The 15,229-nt window shown below is 41.8% G+C and overlaps 1 protein-coding gene and 1 pseudogene across 1 annotated transcript; one reads left to right on the top strand and one right to left on the bottom strand.

Annotated features, from left to right (window-relative positions):
- Nucleotides 1-15,229, bottom strand: part of LOC117460744 (gastrula zinc finger protein XlCGF57.1-like) — a 109,354-nt pseudogene that overhangs the window by 83,921 nt on the left and 10,204 nt on the right.
- On the top strand, nt 3,618-5,241 carry LOC117460742 (gastrula zinc finger protein XlCGF57.1-like). The gene is made up of 2 exons (XM_071206029.1): nt 3,618-4,397; nt 4,740-5,241. The coding sequence occupies exons 1-2, from the start codon at nt 3,827-3,829 to the stop codon at nt 5,090-5,092; spliced, it is 924 nt and encodes a 307-aa protein (XP_071062130.1). The 5' UTR covers nt 3,618-3,826; the 3' UTR covers nt 5,093-5,241.

Genomic DNA, 15,229 nt, shown 5'->3' with positions numbered 1-15,229 from the left:
TAAAACGGTGCTGAAAGGTAGAGTGTAGAGTAGACTATACGCATTACACTGTTACACACCTACTATGTACAGTATACACTGTAGTGACTGAACAGTCAGAGTACTGTACTGTCTGTGCATGTATTTTCTACAACTCTACATGTGTACATTATACAGTACATACTACATACATAGTGATGTACATACATACTGTTAGAAATTAAAATCAATGTTGATATGGCGTAATTTTGAATTAAATACACTATTTAATTTAAATCAGTTTTATTCTGAAAAACCCGGAAGTTCACACGATTAACTTAACTAATACTTTTATTCTGAAAATTCTTCACTTCCGGTTAGCATTAGCATTTGGCGAAAGGCTACGTTTTCAAACTGTGAATCAAAGGTGAAATGACATGTGATGTTGTACACTGAGCACACTGGGATTAGCACTCATTTATTGACGCTGAATAACGTTTATCAGGGAATGTTTAAATAACCACAGACACCAGAATATACGTAAGTGCTAGTTTTTTTGCGAGTCCAAGTACCGGTTCCCGACGTTCCGGTTTTAACTGGACTTGAACCGAAACTTTTTACAAGTCCAGTACCGGTTCGGCTTGCCGGTACGCAGCACTAGTTGGGGGTGCGTGCAGCATCTCGCAGCGGAGTAACTGTGGTGCGGAGGGGGGTCTGCGAGTGGAGCCTCGCAGTTTTTCAGGTTGATATAATAATAATATATCAATTGTATATAGCGCTTTTCTGAACCCAAAGACGCTTTACATTTGGGAGGGAGGGTAGACAAACAAAACAAAAACAAAGACAAAACCAAAAAGAAACAAAACACAACAGAAAAGCAGTCAGGAGGAAGTTGATTGAGAGGGGGGGGGCTTATGGATAGAGAGTTGAAGAGGTGGGTTTTGAGGCGGGACTGGAACAGGGTAAGGGACTCAGACTCACGGAGGTCTTGGGGGAGGGAGTTCCAGAGCTTCGGGGCTGCCACAGAGAAGGCTCTGTCCCCGAAGCTCCGGAGTTTGGCCTTGGGGATGGAAAGCAAACCGGCTGAGGAGGATCTGAGGGACCGGGGTGGTTGGTAGAGGATGAGGAGGTCAGTGAGGTAGGGGGGGGGGCAGATGGTGGAGGGCTTTGTAGGTGAGGACCAGGAGTTTGTAATGGATGCGGTGTGAAACGGGGAGCCAGTGGAATTCTTTGAGGACCGGGGTGATATGATGCCATGATTTGGTGTGGGTGAGGAGTCTGGCGGCTGCATTCTGGACACGCTGGAGTCTATTGAGGGAGGTGGAGCTGATGCCGTAGAGGAGGGAGTTGCAATAGTCAAGGCGGGAGGAGATGAAGGCGTGAATGAGTCGCTCAGCTGCAGGGCGGGTGAGAGAGGGACGAAGTTTGGCAATATTGCGGAGGTGAAAAAATGAGATTTTTATAACATGACGGATGTGGGGCTCGAGGGAGAGGGTGGGGTCAAATATCACGCCAAGGTTGCGTGCCTGGGTGGAGGGGGAAACAGGGGTGCCATCAATGGTGACTGTCAGGTTGGGGGTTTTGCTGAGGGTGGATTTGGATCCGATGAGGAGGAGTTCAGTTTTATTGCTGTTGAGTTTTAGGAAGTTGTGTTGCATCCAGGATTTTATTGCAGTCAGACAGGATTCGATGTGGGTGAGGGGGGGGGGGGGTTATTGGGGGATTTGGTGCTGAGGTAAATCTGGGTGTCGTCGGCATAGCAGTGAAAGTCCAGGTTGTATTGGCGGAGAATCTGACCAAGGGGGAGGATGTAGATGATGAAGAGGAGGGGGCCGAGTACTGAACCTTGGGGAACACCTTGGGTGACTGAAGCTGTGGCAGAGGAGTGGTTGTTGAGGGAGATGAAGTGGGATCTGTCGGAGAGGTAGGACTGGAGCCACCTGAGTGCAGTACCATCGATACCAATGTCATGGAGTCGGGTAAGCAGGATGGTGTGGCTCACGGTATCGAAGGCTGCACTCAGGTCGAGGAGGATAAGGATGTTGAAGGAACCGGTGTCAGCAGAGGTGAGGAGGTCATTGAGGTCAAAGCTGGATATGTGAAGCTCATTAGCTAATCAAGATGTATTTAGCTAATGTTTAGCAAAATATTAGAAGTGAGGCTACTAGACTAACGTTAAGTCTACTGTAATAGCCTCACTTTTAATAGTTTGCAAAACATTAGCTAGCACTAGTGTTTTGCAGTTGCTAGCAATTTATTGGGATGTTATGCTAGATAGACAGGCATTGGTTTGATATAATAGATTAAGCAATATTGTTAGTTAAGCATGTCAGCCTGCAGCCCCACTTCTTGTCTCTCTCTAACTCATAGCAGATGGCTGCACTAAAGAAAAGGGCACAGAGAGGAAACCAGTTGTAAGATGTTTAAAAGTTCATTAAACCTAATATATGCTTAAATGCATTTCAAATAAGTTGTGTTGAGTTGTGGTTGGAGTTTGTGTTATTGTACATTTTGACACTATAGTTTTTCTGATTTTACTGCAAATGTATATCTGTTCCAAATATCGGTTATCGGTCTCCTTGATTACTAATAATCGGTATCGGTATCGGCCTTGAAAAAGCCATATCGGTCGATCCCTAATTACAACAGCAGTCAAATAGGGCTTTCCACTGTGCACTATCTCTACCTCTGCACAACACAACTGATGGTCTCAAACACATTCAGAAGGCAAGTCATTCCACACATTGACTCTTGACAAGGCACACCTGTTAATAGAAAACCATTCCAGGTGATGACCTCATGAAGCTGACTGAGAGAAGCCAAGAGTGAGCAAAGCTGTCATCAAGGCAAAAGGGGCTACTTTGAAGAATCTAAAACAAAAATCATATTCTTGATTTTTGTAACACTTTTTTTATTAACTAGATAATTCCATATGTGTTCTTTCATAGTGTTGATGTCTTCAATGTTAATCTACAAAGTAGAAACAAATTAAAATAAGCAAAAAACATTGAATGAGAAGGTGTCCAAACTTTTGACTGGTACTGTATATAAAAAAACACACATATTTGAACATTTAGCAGGTTCCCTCATCCATAATCATTTATACAAGCGCAACTTTGAACATGTACAGCAGTAAAATGCAACATACAAAATAATCAAGAAACAACATAAATTAAACACTGACAGGGAACATTTTACTGCACCATCATTACCGTTATATAAGAAGGTGCCATCAAATGTTCTGTTAATACTTGCATACTTTTACTTAAATAAGGTTTGAATGCAGGATTTTAATTTGTAACAGAGTATTTTCATTCTATACTGTAGGCGTAGTGTATCTGTGAACGATCCCAAATACAATTCCTTGTTTACATTGCGGCTAGTGCTACGCCAGAAGAAAAAACCCTTTTACATTTTGAACTGGAAGTGGAAAGGGGCTAGGCTACATGAGGTGACTTGAGCCAACACAAATACACAATAGGTGGGACTAAGAAAGATAATGTGAAAATATAAAAACAAAGGCATTAATTAGGGCTGCAAAATGTCTCCCATTGTAATGGTGATGAGGTTTTTAAATGCTAACACTTAACAGTTTGTTCTGACTGTGTTTCCTGTTTCCTGCAGACGTCCAGCAGCTGGTGGTGGTTAAAGAAGAGCTTCTCCCTGACCAGCAGGAGTGGAGCACCAGTCTGGACCAGGAGGACCCAGAGCCCCCCCACACATTAAGCAGGAACAGGAGGGAGAGCAGCTTCAGGAGCTGGAGGAGGCTGATATCACCAAGTCCACTTTCACTCCTGACCCTGTGAAGAGTGAAGATGATGAAGAGAAACCTCAGTCCTCTCAGCCTCATCAAAGACAAACTGAACAGATGGAAACAGAAGCTGATAGAGATGACTGTCGAGGACCAGAACCAGCCAGGAACTCAGATCCAGAGAGCAGTTTACAACCAAAGGCTGAGGACCACACTGAAGACTCTTCTGAACATGACGCTGGAGACTCTTCTGAACATGACGCTGGAGACTCTTCTGAACCTGACACAGAAGACAGTGCTGATTGGAAGGAGACCAGAGAACCTGCCTCAGGCTCAAACTCACTGAAAAATAGACATGAATCTGTCAATGATCCACAACGTAGTGCTGAAAAAAAACCATTCACCTGCTCAGTCTGTAAGAAATCTTTTTCAAGGAGTGGAGATTTAAAGAAACACATGAGAGTCCACACAGGAGAGAAACAATTCACCTGCTCAGTCTGTAACAAATATTTTTCATATAGTGGACATTTAAAGAAACACATGAGAGTCCACACAGGAGAGAAACCATTCACCTGCTCAGTCTGTAAGAAAGCTTTTTCACAGAGTGGAGATTTAAAGATACACATGAGAATCCACACAGGAGATAAACCATTCACCTGCTCAGTCTGTAAGAAATATTTTTCATCAAGTGGATATTTAAAGATACACATGAGAGTCCACACAGGAGATAAACCATTCAGCTGCTCAGTCTGTAAGAAATATTTTTCATCAAGTGGATATTTAAAGGCACACATGCTAATCCACACAGGAGAGAAACCATTCACCTGCACGGTCTGTAAGAAATCTTTATCACAGAGTGGAGATCTAAAGATACACATGAAAATCCACACAGGAGAGAAACCATTCAGCTGCTCAGTCTGTAAGAAATCTTTTTCATCAAGTGGATATGTAAAGGCACACATGAGAATCCACACAGGAGAGAAACCATTCACCTGCTCAGTCTGTAAGAAAGCTTTTTCACAGAGTGGAGATTTAAAGATACACATGAGAATCCACACAGGAGAGAAACCATTCAGCTGCTCAGTCTGTAAGAAATCTTTTTCATCAAGTGGATATGTAAAGGCACACATGAGAATCCACACAGGAGAGAAACCATTCACCTGCACGGTCTGTAAGAAAGCTTTATCACAGAGTAAAAGTTTAAAGATACACATGAGAATCCACACAGGAGAGAAACCATTCACCTGCTCAGTCTGTAAGAAAGCTTTTTCATGGAGTGGAAGTTTAAAGTCACACATGAGAATCCACACAGGAGAGAAACCACACAGCTGCTCAGTCTGTAAGAAAGCTTTTTCACAAATGTTTATTTCTTCGACCCCTTGAGACTTTTTCTTGTTTAATAATCGTTACATCTCCTCAGGACCAAGTTCCCGTGTCCTGCCTTTCACCTGCTGATCACCCACTGCTCATTTAAGGTGGACTCACCTTTACAAGGGACCAGCTAGTCTTAGTCAGAGCTATTTAATAGAAGAGTTACGACACCGGAAGTCCAAAAACGGTTATCGTCACGTGGTTCATGTAGACGAGGGATCGTTCCCCGGAAGTTCATGGCGGGCAATGTGAATGCATTGATAACAGGAGATAGAACTACGATTTTTGGTAATTATTAGTGAATAAAGGTTTTGATTTGCAATATTTATACAACAAATCGATATGTGTATGTATTTACATCAATATGTTTTCAAAAATAAAATCGAATTTGCTAATATTAAGTGATAATATTAGGATTAGTGTGAACAACTAGTTTACATGTTACTAACAGTGCCTTGGTTAAAGAGCCTGTTGCTGTTTATTTATAGCTTTGAATTCTTTCAAACCAATATTATCTTCTTAAACTTGTATGGTAGTCAGGAGGATCACTTTCTAATGTTTATTGATACATTTAGAGGGAGGGGATCTAAAGTAATGCTTTAAAATTCAGATTGGATTCATTTCTACCATTTTCTTAAATTCATGGTAGTTTCAGTAATCCCCTGGTAATTGAGGACACAAGTTATCTAAATGACTAATGTCGTCTTTATGGCTTTCAGAAAGGACAGGAGACCGACAGGATATGATGATGATGTTAAATGTGTTGCTTTAGGAACATCCATTGCAAATACATGGAATTCAATAAACATAGAAGAGCATATCATGCAGTTTGTCTGTGCCTTTTCCTCCGTGTTGACCTGGTTTGCTGTGCTGCCTCCTAGTCGCCACCATGGTTTGCTGTGCTGCCTGGGGATGCTCAAATCGCTCAGAGAAAGGAGTACGAATGTACGGCTTCCCCACTGACACAGAGCGGAGGAAAAAATGGCTGGCTCAAGTCAGCAGGAGCAATTTCACGACCAACAGCACCAAAATATGTGATTTATATACAAACACTGCATTTGCACTTTTTCACAAAACGAAAACCACACCATTGGGAAAGCTTAATGTTTTGTTTAATACAAAAAAACAGGGAAAGGCTTGAAAAACACTGAGAGTTGAGACTCAGGGTGCAGGGTGAGGGTCTCAGTGCAGGTATTCAGGCTCCATTGAACCCCCCTCTGGTTATTGTGCTGACAGAGGGAGTAACAGACAGGAGAAAGGGTTATACACACCTATATAGCACACCTATTGCCTTGGGGAGATAACGTGTTTACTTATATAAAACAGTAGTATTAAACGTACCTTGTGTTTTCACTCTCACTTAAGTCCCTCTCCCTTTGCCATCAATCCAGAATCAGCTGAGCTGCAACATTATACAGACAGGTAATAATCAACAGAATCACAAGGACACAATATGGCTCTGCTAAAAACACTCACTCTTACACGCACCAAAGTTATATTTATCTAATATTTAACTCCCTCCACCCCCGCATACAATCCCGTTTAGAAGCCCCTCTTCTCTAATTCAACATGTTGGACGAAATGACATAGAGAGAACGGAATTTACAATTAAAAGGCTGTTCAACGTGTGTTGCTAACTTGCTTCGGTATGCTAGCTTGATCTGTTATCTGTAAACGTTCCCTAAATCTACTAATTTAGGGATAATCCACTGACATCCTTTAATACACATGTTCATTTGAATCAGATGTACTGATAATATCCGCAATATAAATCTTTAAACTTCTTCTTACCTTTAAAAGTCCGTCACGAACGGTCTATTATGCAGCAACTCCACAGCTCTGCCAGCCTTGGCGCTAACTTCCGGGGAACGATTGAGAGGCTCCACGATCCGCCATTGCTGTAAAAAGTGGTCCATTGGAGTGAACGGAGATGTCGTAACTCTTCTATTAAATGGCTCTGGTCTTAGTGTCTTACTGCAAACGTTTTGTAAAGTGATGCTAGACCAACAACGTGCTGTTGGGTTGTGTGCTCTCTGCAGTACGGTGTCTGTACTCAAAGATTGTTGATAAAATGAGAGCTTCACTCTGTTTTTGTTGTCTAAACCAGGGGTTCCCAAACGTTGCCATGCCAAGGACCCCCATATAGCATTATCGTCTGGCGGGGACCCCCTGTTGCCTTTTTTTAATTTAAATGAGTACATTATGATGGAAAATATGACAAATTAATCATACAGCTTAATACGTTTTCTTAATATATATTTGTATTAATAATTAATAATCAGTTATTCTTCACAAATTGTTTTTGTTTTTATCTTTTGTTTGTCATTCATTACATTCATGGTGTCTTCTGTTATAAACATTCTTAACACAATATTAAACAGTAATATCAACAGTAAACATATTTTAAAGCATTTTTAAAGTGATTTCTGTCTTTATAAAATTATATGATTTTGAACAGTAATATCAATAAATAATTATATTTGTAGCATTTTTGAAAGCTATTTATATATAATATTCAACAGTAATATTAACAGTATTTATATTCATATATATAAACAACAATATTTGCTACATCCATGCTCTCATCCAGCTGCAGAGCGAAATATTCACTAGCTCTCACATGCTCCAAAAGCTGAGCAGATACTCAGTTTCACTCTCAGTAGCAGCAGCTCGATTCTGATTGGCTTGAAGGGCGGTCTTGTGAATTAAAAACAAAAAAATAAAATATGAAAAAATCAAAATTGAATATATATATCAAAGGACACGTAGATTGATAGATATGCAGTTATTAATAACATCTAAAAAATGTAACATTAACATTTTTTTTTATTCCCCTTTCCCTCAAACTTTGACCCCCCCTCGGGCCCCTGCTTTGAAAAACACTGGTCTAAACAACGCCAACAGAGCAATACGTCTTCTTTCCAGCAGATGGCATACATGTTACATCATGCAGTTCAACTGTCATCCACATATTAATGATTCAAAACAGCAATGTGTGAGATAAGGCTAGTAATTGACTATTTCAACAGAATGTGAAGAGGTTAGTCTTGAGGCCACGTCCAATATGTTTGTGTTTTGTTTGATTAAATCGACTGAAATGAGCATTGAATGACTCAATTATTCTGAATTACTGTCATTACATCATGGGTTTGCATTGCAATATTAGAACGCATAAAACCCAACTTTATTTCTCCCAAGTTGCGGGTGTTCATTGTTTAGAAGTCCGCTGTGTTTCATCCAAGCTTCCACTACGTGCTCCGATAATGCTGAAAGTATCTGTTGTATGCTTTACCTGCTTAGTAACACAAGTGTAATTCACTGGAGAGAGACAAGAGATAGTGTATGGATCCAGAGGAGAACCAGAAGAATAGTCCGCATAGAGCCTTCAGGCTCTGAAAATGATCAGGGATAGAGCTAGAAAAAAACTCCAAAAACCTGAATAGAGCTAGAAGATAGCAAAGCCAAGAAAGACCCAGACAGGAAGGAGCCAAAAGAGTTTGTATTTTTTATTTTTTAATATTCAAGATCTTCTCTTAAGATATTAGAACTTCCTATCTCAACATGTATCCTTTTATGCATTCAAAAAACCTTACATTTTTGCTGCCAATTATTGAGATTGTTTCAAAGCTTTATCTTAATAATATTAAGTCAAATACCCATAAAGTCAGAAAAGAAAAGAGTCACTTAAACATTTTTTATCTCCCCCCCCCCTAGAGGAGGTTAGGTCCCCCCCCCACTTAAATCATGTTCACATGGATAGGAAACTAAATACATTTGCACACATCTTGTGTCCATATCTTTCTGTTTTGGTGGTCATGCCACACTGTGCACGTGCATGCATGCGCGTGTCATGGTGAGATATCTGGATTAAGAGGTTGCTTTTTCTTTGCAGAGCATGAAAGAAAGGCCAAATGAATGGGCTGTGATTTTAGTCTTTTTAAGCAGAGGTCAATCATTTGTACGGCCCTCGGAGGATGTTGAAAAAATTGAAATGGCCCCCGAGAGGAAAAAGGTTCCCCACCCCTGATCTAATGGAAAGAAAACTTCCAAAAAATACATATAAATGGTGTTCGTTTTATTACCATGTCTGAATTGATCTATAGATTTAAAGCTAATCTGCATTTAAACATTTCAGGGGAAAATACTGACTAATTTGCATATCAATATGGTAATTGTGATGACGTTATTAGATACACATTTTACTGTATTCACCTTTAGAGTCTACCCTTAAGTAAAGTACATTAGCCTGTATGCCCATGATGAATTGCCTTAGCTAAACCTTGAGCTAACTTATCAATTAGCTAATAGCCTACCTTAGTTAACTAGGCTATGTTTGTTTTTGTCTTTCGGCTAATTAGCTGTAAACTCGAGGCACTGGCAGCTTAGTCATTTGTTCATCACCACTCAGCTTCAAACAAGCCAAGAAAACATGGGACAGTAAAGTGGGAGGTGCTGCTAGCTGTCTGTCTGAAGGGACAGCAAGGTGGGAGGTGCTGCTACCTGTCTGTCTGAAGGGACAGTAAAGTGGGAGGTGCTGCTACCTGTCTGTCTGAAGTGACAGTAAAGTGGGAGGTGCTGCTACCTGTGTGTCTGAAGTGACAGTAAAGTGGGAGGTGCTGCTACCTGTCTGTCTGAAGGGACAGCAAGGTGGGAGGTGCTGCTACCTGTCTGTCTGAAGGGACTGTAAAGTGGGAGGTGCTGCTACCTGTCTGTCTGTCTGAAGGGACTGTAAAGTGGGAGGTGCTGCTACCTGTCTGTCTGAAGGGACAGTAAAGTGGGAGGTGCTGCTACCTTTCTGTCTGTCTGAAGGGACTGTAAAGTGGGAGGTGCTGCTATCTTTCTGTCTGAAGGGACAGTAAAGTGGGAGGTGCTGCTACCTGTCTGTCTAAAGGGACAGTAAAGTGGGAAGTGCTGCTACCTGTCTGTCTGAAGGGACAGTAAAGTGGGAGGTGCTGCTACCTGTCTGTCTGATGGGACAGTAAAGTGGAAGGTGCTGCTACCTGTCTGTCTGAAGGGACAGTAAAGTGGGAGGTGCTGCTACCTGTCTGTCTGAAGTGACTGCAAGGTGGGAGGTGATGCTACCTGTCTGTCTGAAGTGACTGTAAGGTGGAAGGTGCTGCTACCTGTCTGTCTGAAGTGACAGTAAAGTGGGAGTTGCTGCTACCCAGAGATGGGGACTCGAGTCTGCGACTCGGACTCGAGTCGCACTTAAGTCGCACACACAGAGACTTCAGACTTGACTTGGAATCGTGACCAAAATACTTCAGACTCAACTTGGACTCCTGTGTTGGGACTCGTGAACAATCATTGTGTTTTCTATTTTTGGCGTATTAAAGGTGAGGTAGGTACATTTGAGAGAAACCGGCTCGAGATCGCTAGAATTTGAAAATACACAACCGGAGATAATCAGAAAGTAGGAGGTGCTGCTACCTGTCTGTCTGAAGTGACAGTAAGGTGGGAGGTGCTGCTACCTGTCTGTCTGTCTGAAGGGACTGCTGATGTCCGCACCGCTGAGCAGGCGACATGGAGGGAGGGAGGGAGGGTAGAGAGAGCAGCGGAACTTCCCAGTCTAATCTCCCGACCTGATATTTTTATTTTGTATTCAATCAATATTTTTTCTGAAAGGGAAACTTTGCGCAAACAGCAGCAGTAGATATATATTCATTTATTTAAAAAAAAGAAAAGGGTAACAAAAGGGCACTTTCTCTGGAGGAAGAAAAAGGGCAGGGGCTCAAGCCCACTTTTATGTCATATGTGCACGTGCCTGGTGGGGACATTTCAAGTTTTATTTATATAGCACATTTATAAACGAGCCAAAGTGCTGTACATATAATACAAATAGCCTACAGTAGAGACACTGTATAGCTAATACAACAGCATAGTTTGTTCAGAATATCAGTATGAGAAAAACGACACCCTCTATCCTTAGACCCTCACATCGTACAAGGAAAGATTCAGGAGAAAACCCACAGTTTAAAGGGAAAAAATGGGAGAAACCTCAGGGAGAGCAACAGAGGAGGGATCCCTCTCCAGGACGGACAGACATGCAATAGATGCCGTGTGTAAATCGAAGAGATAATACATTATACAGCATATAGACCAAATGTTAGGAAATGCATGTGTCTGTAATAAGAAGATTAATCCACGAAGATGTCAACGACAATCCTGTGGAAGCCATCAAGGAAGCAGCATGACGAGACCCAGGCCGGACCTCAGAGACAGGTTTACCAACGACCCAAAGTCCACGACTTAATCCAGAACCCGGGTTAGAGGATCCAGGACACAGGACTACAGCAAGAAGATCAGCCTCGACTCCGGATCCCGGCGTAGATATAGACACAAAACAAGAAAAAATGTGGCTGGGTTAATCGGAACAAGAGAATACACAGACACAGACAGACAGAAGGAAGAACAAGCACTCCCTTAGAATAGGTTGAGGGCAAAGGGTATCAAGTAAGAGAGTAAGAAACATAGGTGGAGAGGCATGCGCAGGGAACAAGTTCCCCACTGGAGCCTTAGTTGGAAATTGATGAGAGATAGGGAGGTACGCTGTGTCTACGAATCGTAACACTCCCCGGCCTGTCTAAACCACTCTACAAACTGTTTCCCTCTATTAAAACTCCAGAGGTTAGAGAGGGAACAGTTATTGGGTAAAAGTTATTCTTGATAAGAGAAGCCTAAAAGGCCAGGGAGAAAAAGTGAGTTTTAAGTGTTGATTTAAAAAAAAAAAGAGGGTCTGGTCAGGGTCCAAAAAAGATGACCTCGGTCTTGCTCTCGTTGAGGTTGAGGACGTTTTGGCTCAGCCAGGATTTAATCTCTGTTAAGCAGTCCTTCAACTGCTGTAGTGAGTTGGCATTTTGATTGAGAGGCAGATAGGTCTGTACATCGTCAGCGTAACAATGGAAGGGAATATTATGTTTTGTGAGAATTAAACCTAGGGGCAGTATGTACAGTAAAAATGATGGGGCCCAGAATTGAGCCTTGGGGAATCCCACAGGTAAGAGGGGCTTTGGCAGAGGAGAAGGCACCTAGCTGCACAGAGAAGCTACGGTCTGTCAGGTAGGACCTGAACCATGCAAGGGAAGAGCCTGTGATGCCTGCGGACTGTTCAAGCCGTGACAACAGGATGCTATGGTCCACAGTGTCAAAGGCAGCTGTCAGGTCAAACAGCACCAGGACAGCTGGGCTGCCTGAGTCTGCGGCTATGAGCAGATTATTAAACACTCTTCAAAGGGCTGTTTCAGTGCTATGCATAGGTTTAAAGCCAGACTGAAACCTTTCGTGGATGCCATGCGTAGTTAAAAATGACTGCAGCTGGGCGTAGACTACTCGCTCCAGGGCTTTAGATAAAAAGGGTAGCTGGGAGATGGGCCTGAAATTTGCGAGAATGGAGGGATCGAGATTTTTCTTTTTAAGTAGTGGCTTGACCACAGCATGTTTGAAGGCAGGTGGGACACATCCTGAGCTAAGACAGGTGTTTACAAGCAATAAAACACTTGCTCCAACTGATTCGAAAACATCTCTAAGGAAGCAAGACGGAATGCTGTCTGAGGTGCAGTTTGTCGGCCGCAGGTGCTTCACTACATCCGAGAGAGAAGAGTGGGATACAGGCTCAAAGTGTTCGAGGACAGCAGAGCACAGCTCTAACAGCACCATCTATCAATCAATCAATCAATGTTTATTTATATAGCCCAATATCACAAATGTTACATTTGTCTCAGTGGTCTTCACAGTGTGTACAGGATATCAGTATGACAATACAACACCTTCTGTCCTTAGACCCTCACATCGTACAAGGAAAAACTTCCGGAGAAAACCCACAGTTTAAAGGGAAAAATGGGAGAAACCTCAGGGAGAGCAACAGAGGAGGGATCCCTCTCCCAGGACGGACAGACGTGCAATAGATGCCGTGTGTAAATTGAAAAGATAATACATTTGCAACATAGGTAGTCCAAATGTTTGGAAATGCATGTGTGTATAATAGGAAGATGAATCCACAAGGATATCCATCCAGGACCTATGATCCAGGACCACAGCCACGACTCAAGATCCAGGGCTCGCGATCCAGTACACAGGACCGCAGGTTCATCCATGTCTCCGGATCCCGGCGTATATAGACACCAAAAATAAAGACATTTGGGGAAGCTGGGTTAATGGGAACATGAGAGGACACAGGTACAGACAGAGAGAAGGAAGAAGTAAGATGTACCCTGACAAACTAAGCCTATATCAGCAAAACTAGGGGCTGAATCTAATCCGCCCTAACTATAAGCTTTATCAAAAAGGAAGGTCTTAAGCGCACTCTTAAAAACGGATAGGGTGTCTGCCGCCCGAACACAAACTGGAAGCTGATTCCACAAATGTGGAGCTTGATAAGAAAAGGCTCTGGCTCCCATTGTACTTTTAGAGACTCTAGGAACAACCAACAACCTGCATTCTTGGAACGCAATGCCCTAGTAGGACAGTAGGGTATAATGAGTTCTTTAAGGTAAGATGGCGCCTGCCCATTAAGGGCTTTGTAGGTGAGAAGAAGAATTTGAAATTCTATCCTGTGTTCTATAGGGAGCCAGTGTAAGGCAGCCAGAACAGGAGCAATGTGGTCCCTTTCCCTAACTCTGGTAAGTACACGAGCTGCAGCATTTTGAATCAGCTGAAGCGACTTGACTGACTTCTTGGTACTCCCTGATAAGGAGTTACAATAATCCAGCCTTGAAGTAACAAATGCATGGACTAGTTTCTCTGCATCGTTTTGAGGCAAGATATGCCTGATTTTTGCAATGTTACGTAGATGGAAGTAGGCGGTCCTTGAAATTGATTTTATGTGGGCGTTAAAGGATAAATCCTGATCAAATATAACACCAAGATTCCTTACAGTCTCACTGGAGGCCAAATTAATGCCATCCATAGTTAGTATATCTTTAGATAATTTGTTTCGTAGATTTTTCGGGCCAAGTACAAAAACTTCAGTTTTGGTAACATCAAAAAGTTTAAGGTCATCCACGTTTTTAAGTCCTTGAGGCAATCTTGAATTTTATTTAGATGATTAATTTCATCAGGCTTGATTGATAAATATAGTTGAGTATCATCCGCATAACAATGAAAGTTTACAGAATGATTCCTTATAATATTGACTAACGGAAGCAAATATAATGTGAACAAAATAGGTCCGAGCACTGAGCCCTGTGGCACTCCATGGCTAACTTTGGTTTGCGTGGAAGATTCATCGTTAACACGTACAAACTGAGAGCGTTCAGATAGATAGGACCTAAACCAGCCTAAAGCAGTTCCCTGTATGCCCACTAAGTGCTCTAGTCTTTGCAATAGGATATCATGGTAATAATAATAAAGACATATTCATAATATTTAATAAAGAAGTGCTAATTAATGGAAAAACTTCCTTCAACAGCTTAGTTGGAATTGGGTCTAACATGCACGTTGATGGTTTGAAGAGAGAATCATTGAATGTAATTGTTCAAGGTTTATGGCTGAAAAGCATTCTAGTTTACTATCTAGTGTAATATTAGAACTTACGTTTCCGGGAGCTGTTGATAACACTATACTGGTCAAAGGCAAGAGGTCATTAATTTTGTTTCTAAGAGTAACCATTTTATCGTTAAAAAAGCACATAAAATCATTGCTACTGAGTGCTATGGGAATAGAAGGCTCAATCGAGCTGTGGCTCTCTGTCAGCCTGGCTACAGTGCTGAAAAGAAATCTTGCATTATTCTTATTCTCATCTATTAATGAAGAATAGTAGGCTGCTCTCGCTTTACGCAGTGCTTTCTTATATTCATTGAGAGTAATATGCCAAATTAAACGAGATTCTTCAAGTTTAGTGGAACGCCATATCCTTTCAAGTTGTCTCGACTTTTGCTTTATTTTGCGGGTTTCGGCATTATGCCATGGAGCTAATCTATGTTGTTTTATTTTCTTCTTTTTCAAAGGAGCAACAGAGTCTAATTGTATTCCCAGCGCATCTGTAGCACTATCAACAACATGATCAATTTGGGGTGGTGTACATTTTGTATAAGTTTCCTCCCCTACATGCAGACATGCTATCGAGTTAAGTATTGGTGGAATCTCTTCCTTAAATGTGGCTATAGCACTAATAGATAGGTTTCTGCTGCAAGACTAATGCTTTGTAGTCTA

The sequence above is a fragment of the Pseudochaenichthys georgianus genome, chromosome 16 (genome assembly GCF_902827115.2).
Source record: "Pseudochaenichthys georgianus chromosome 16, fPseGeo1.2, whole genome shotgun sequence".
Lineage (NCBI taxonomy): Eukaryota > Metazoa > Chordata > Actinopteri > Perciformes > Channichthyidae > Pseudochaenichthys > Pseudochaenichthys georgianus.
Note: the sequence above shows the minus strand (reverse complement) of the source record. Positions and strands in the feature narration are given on the sequence as shown.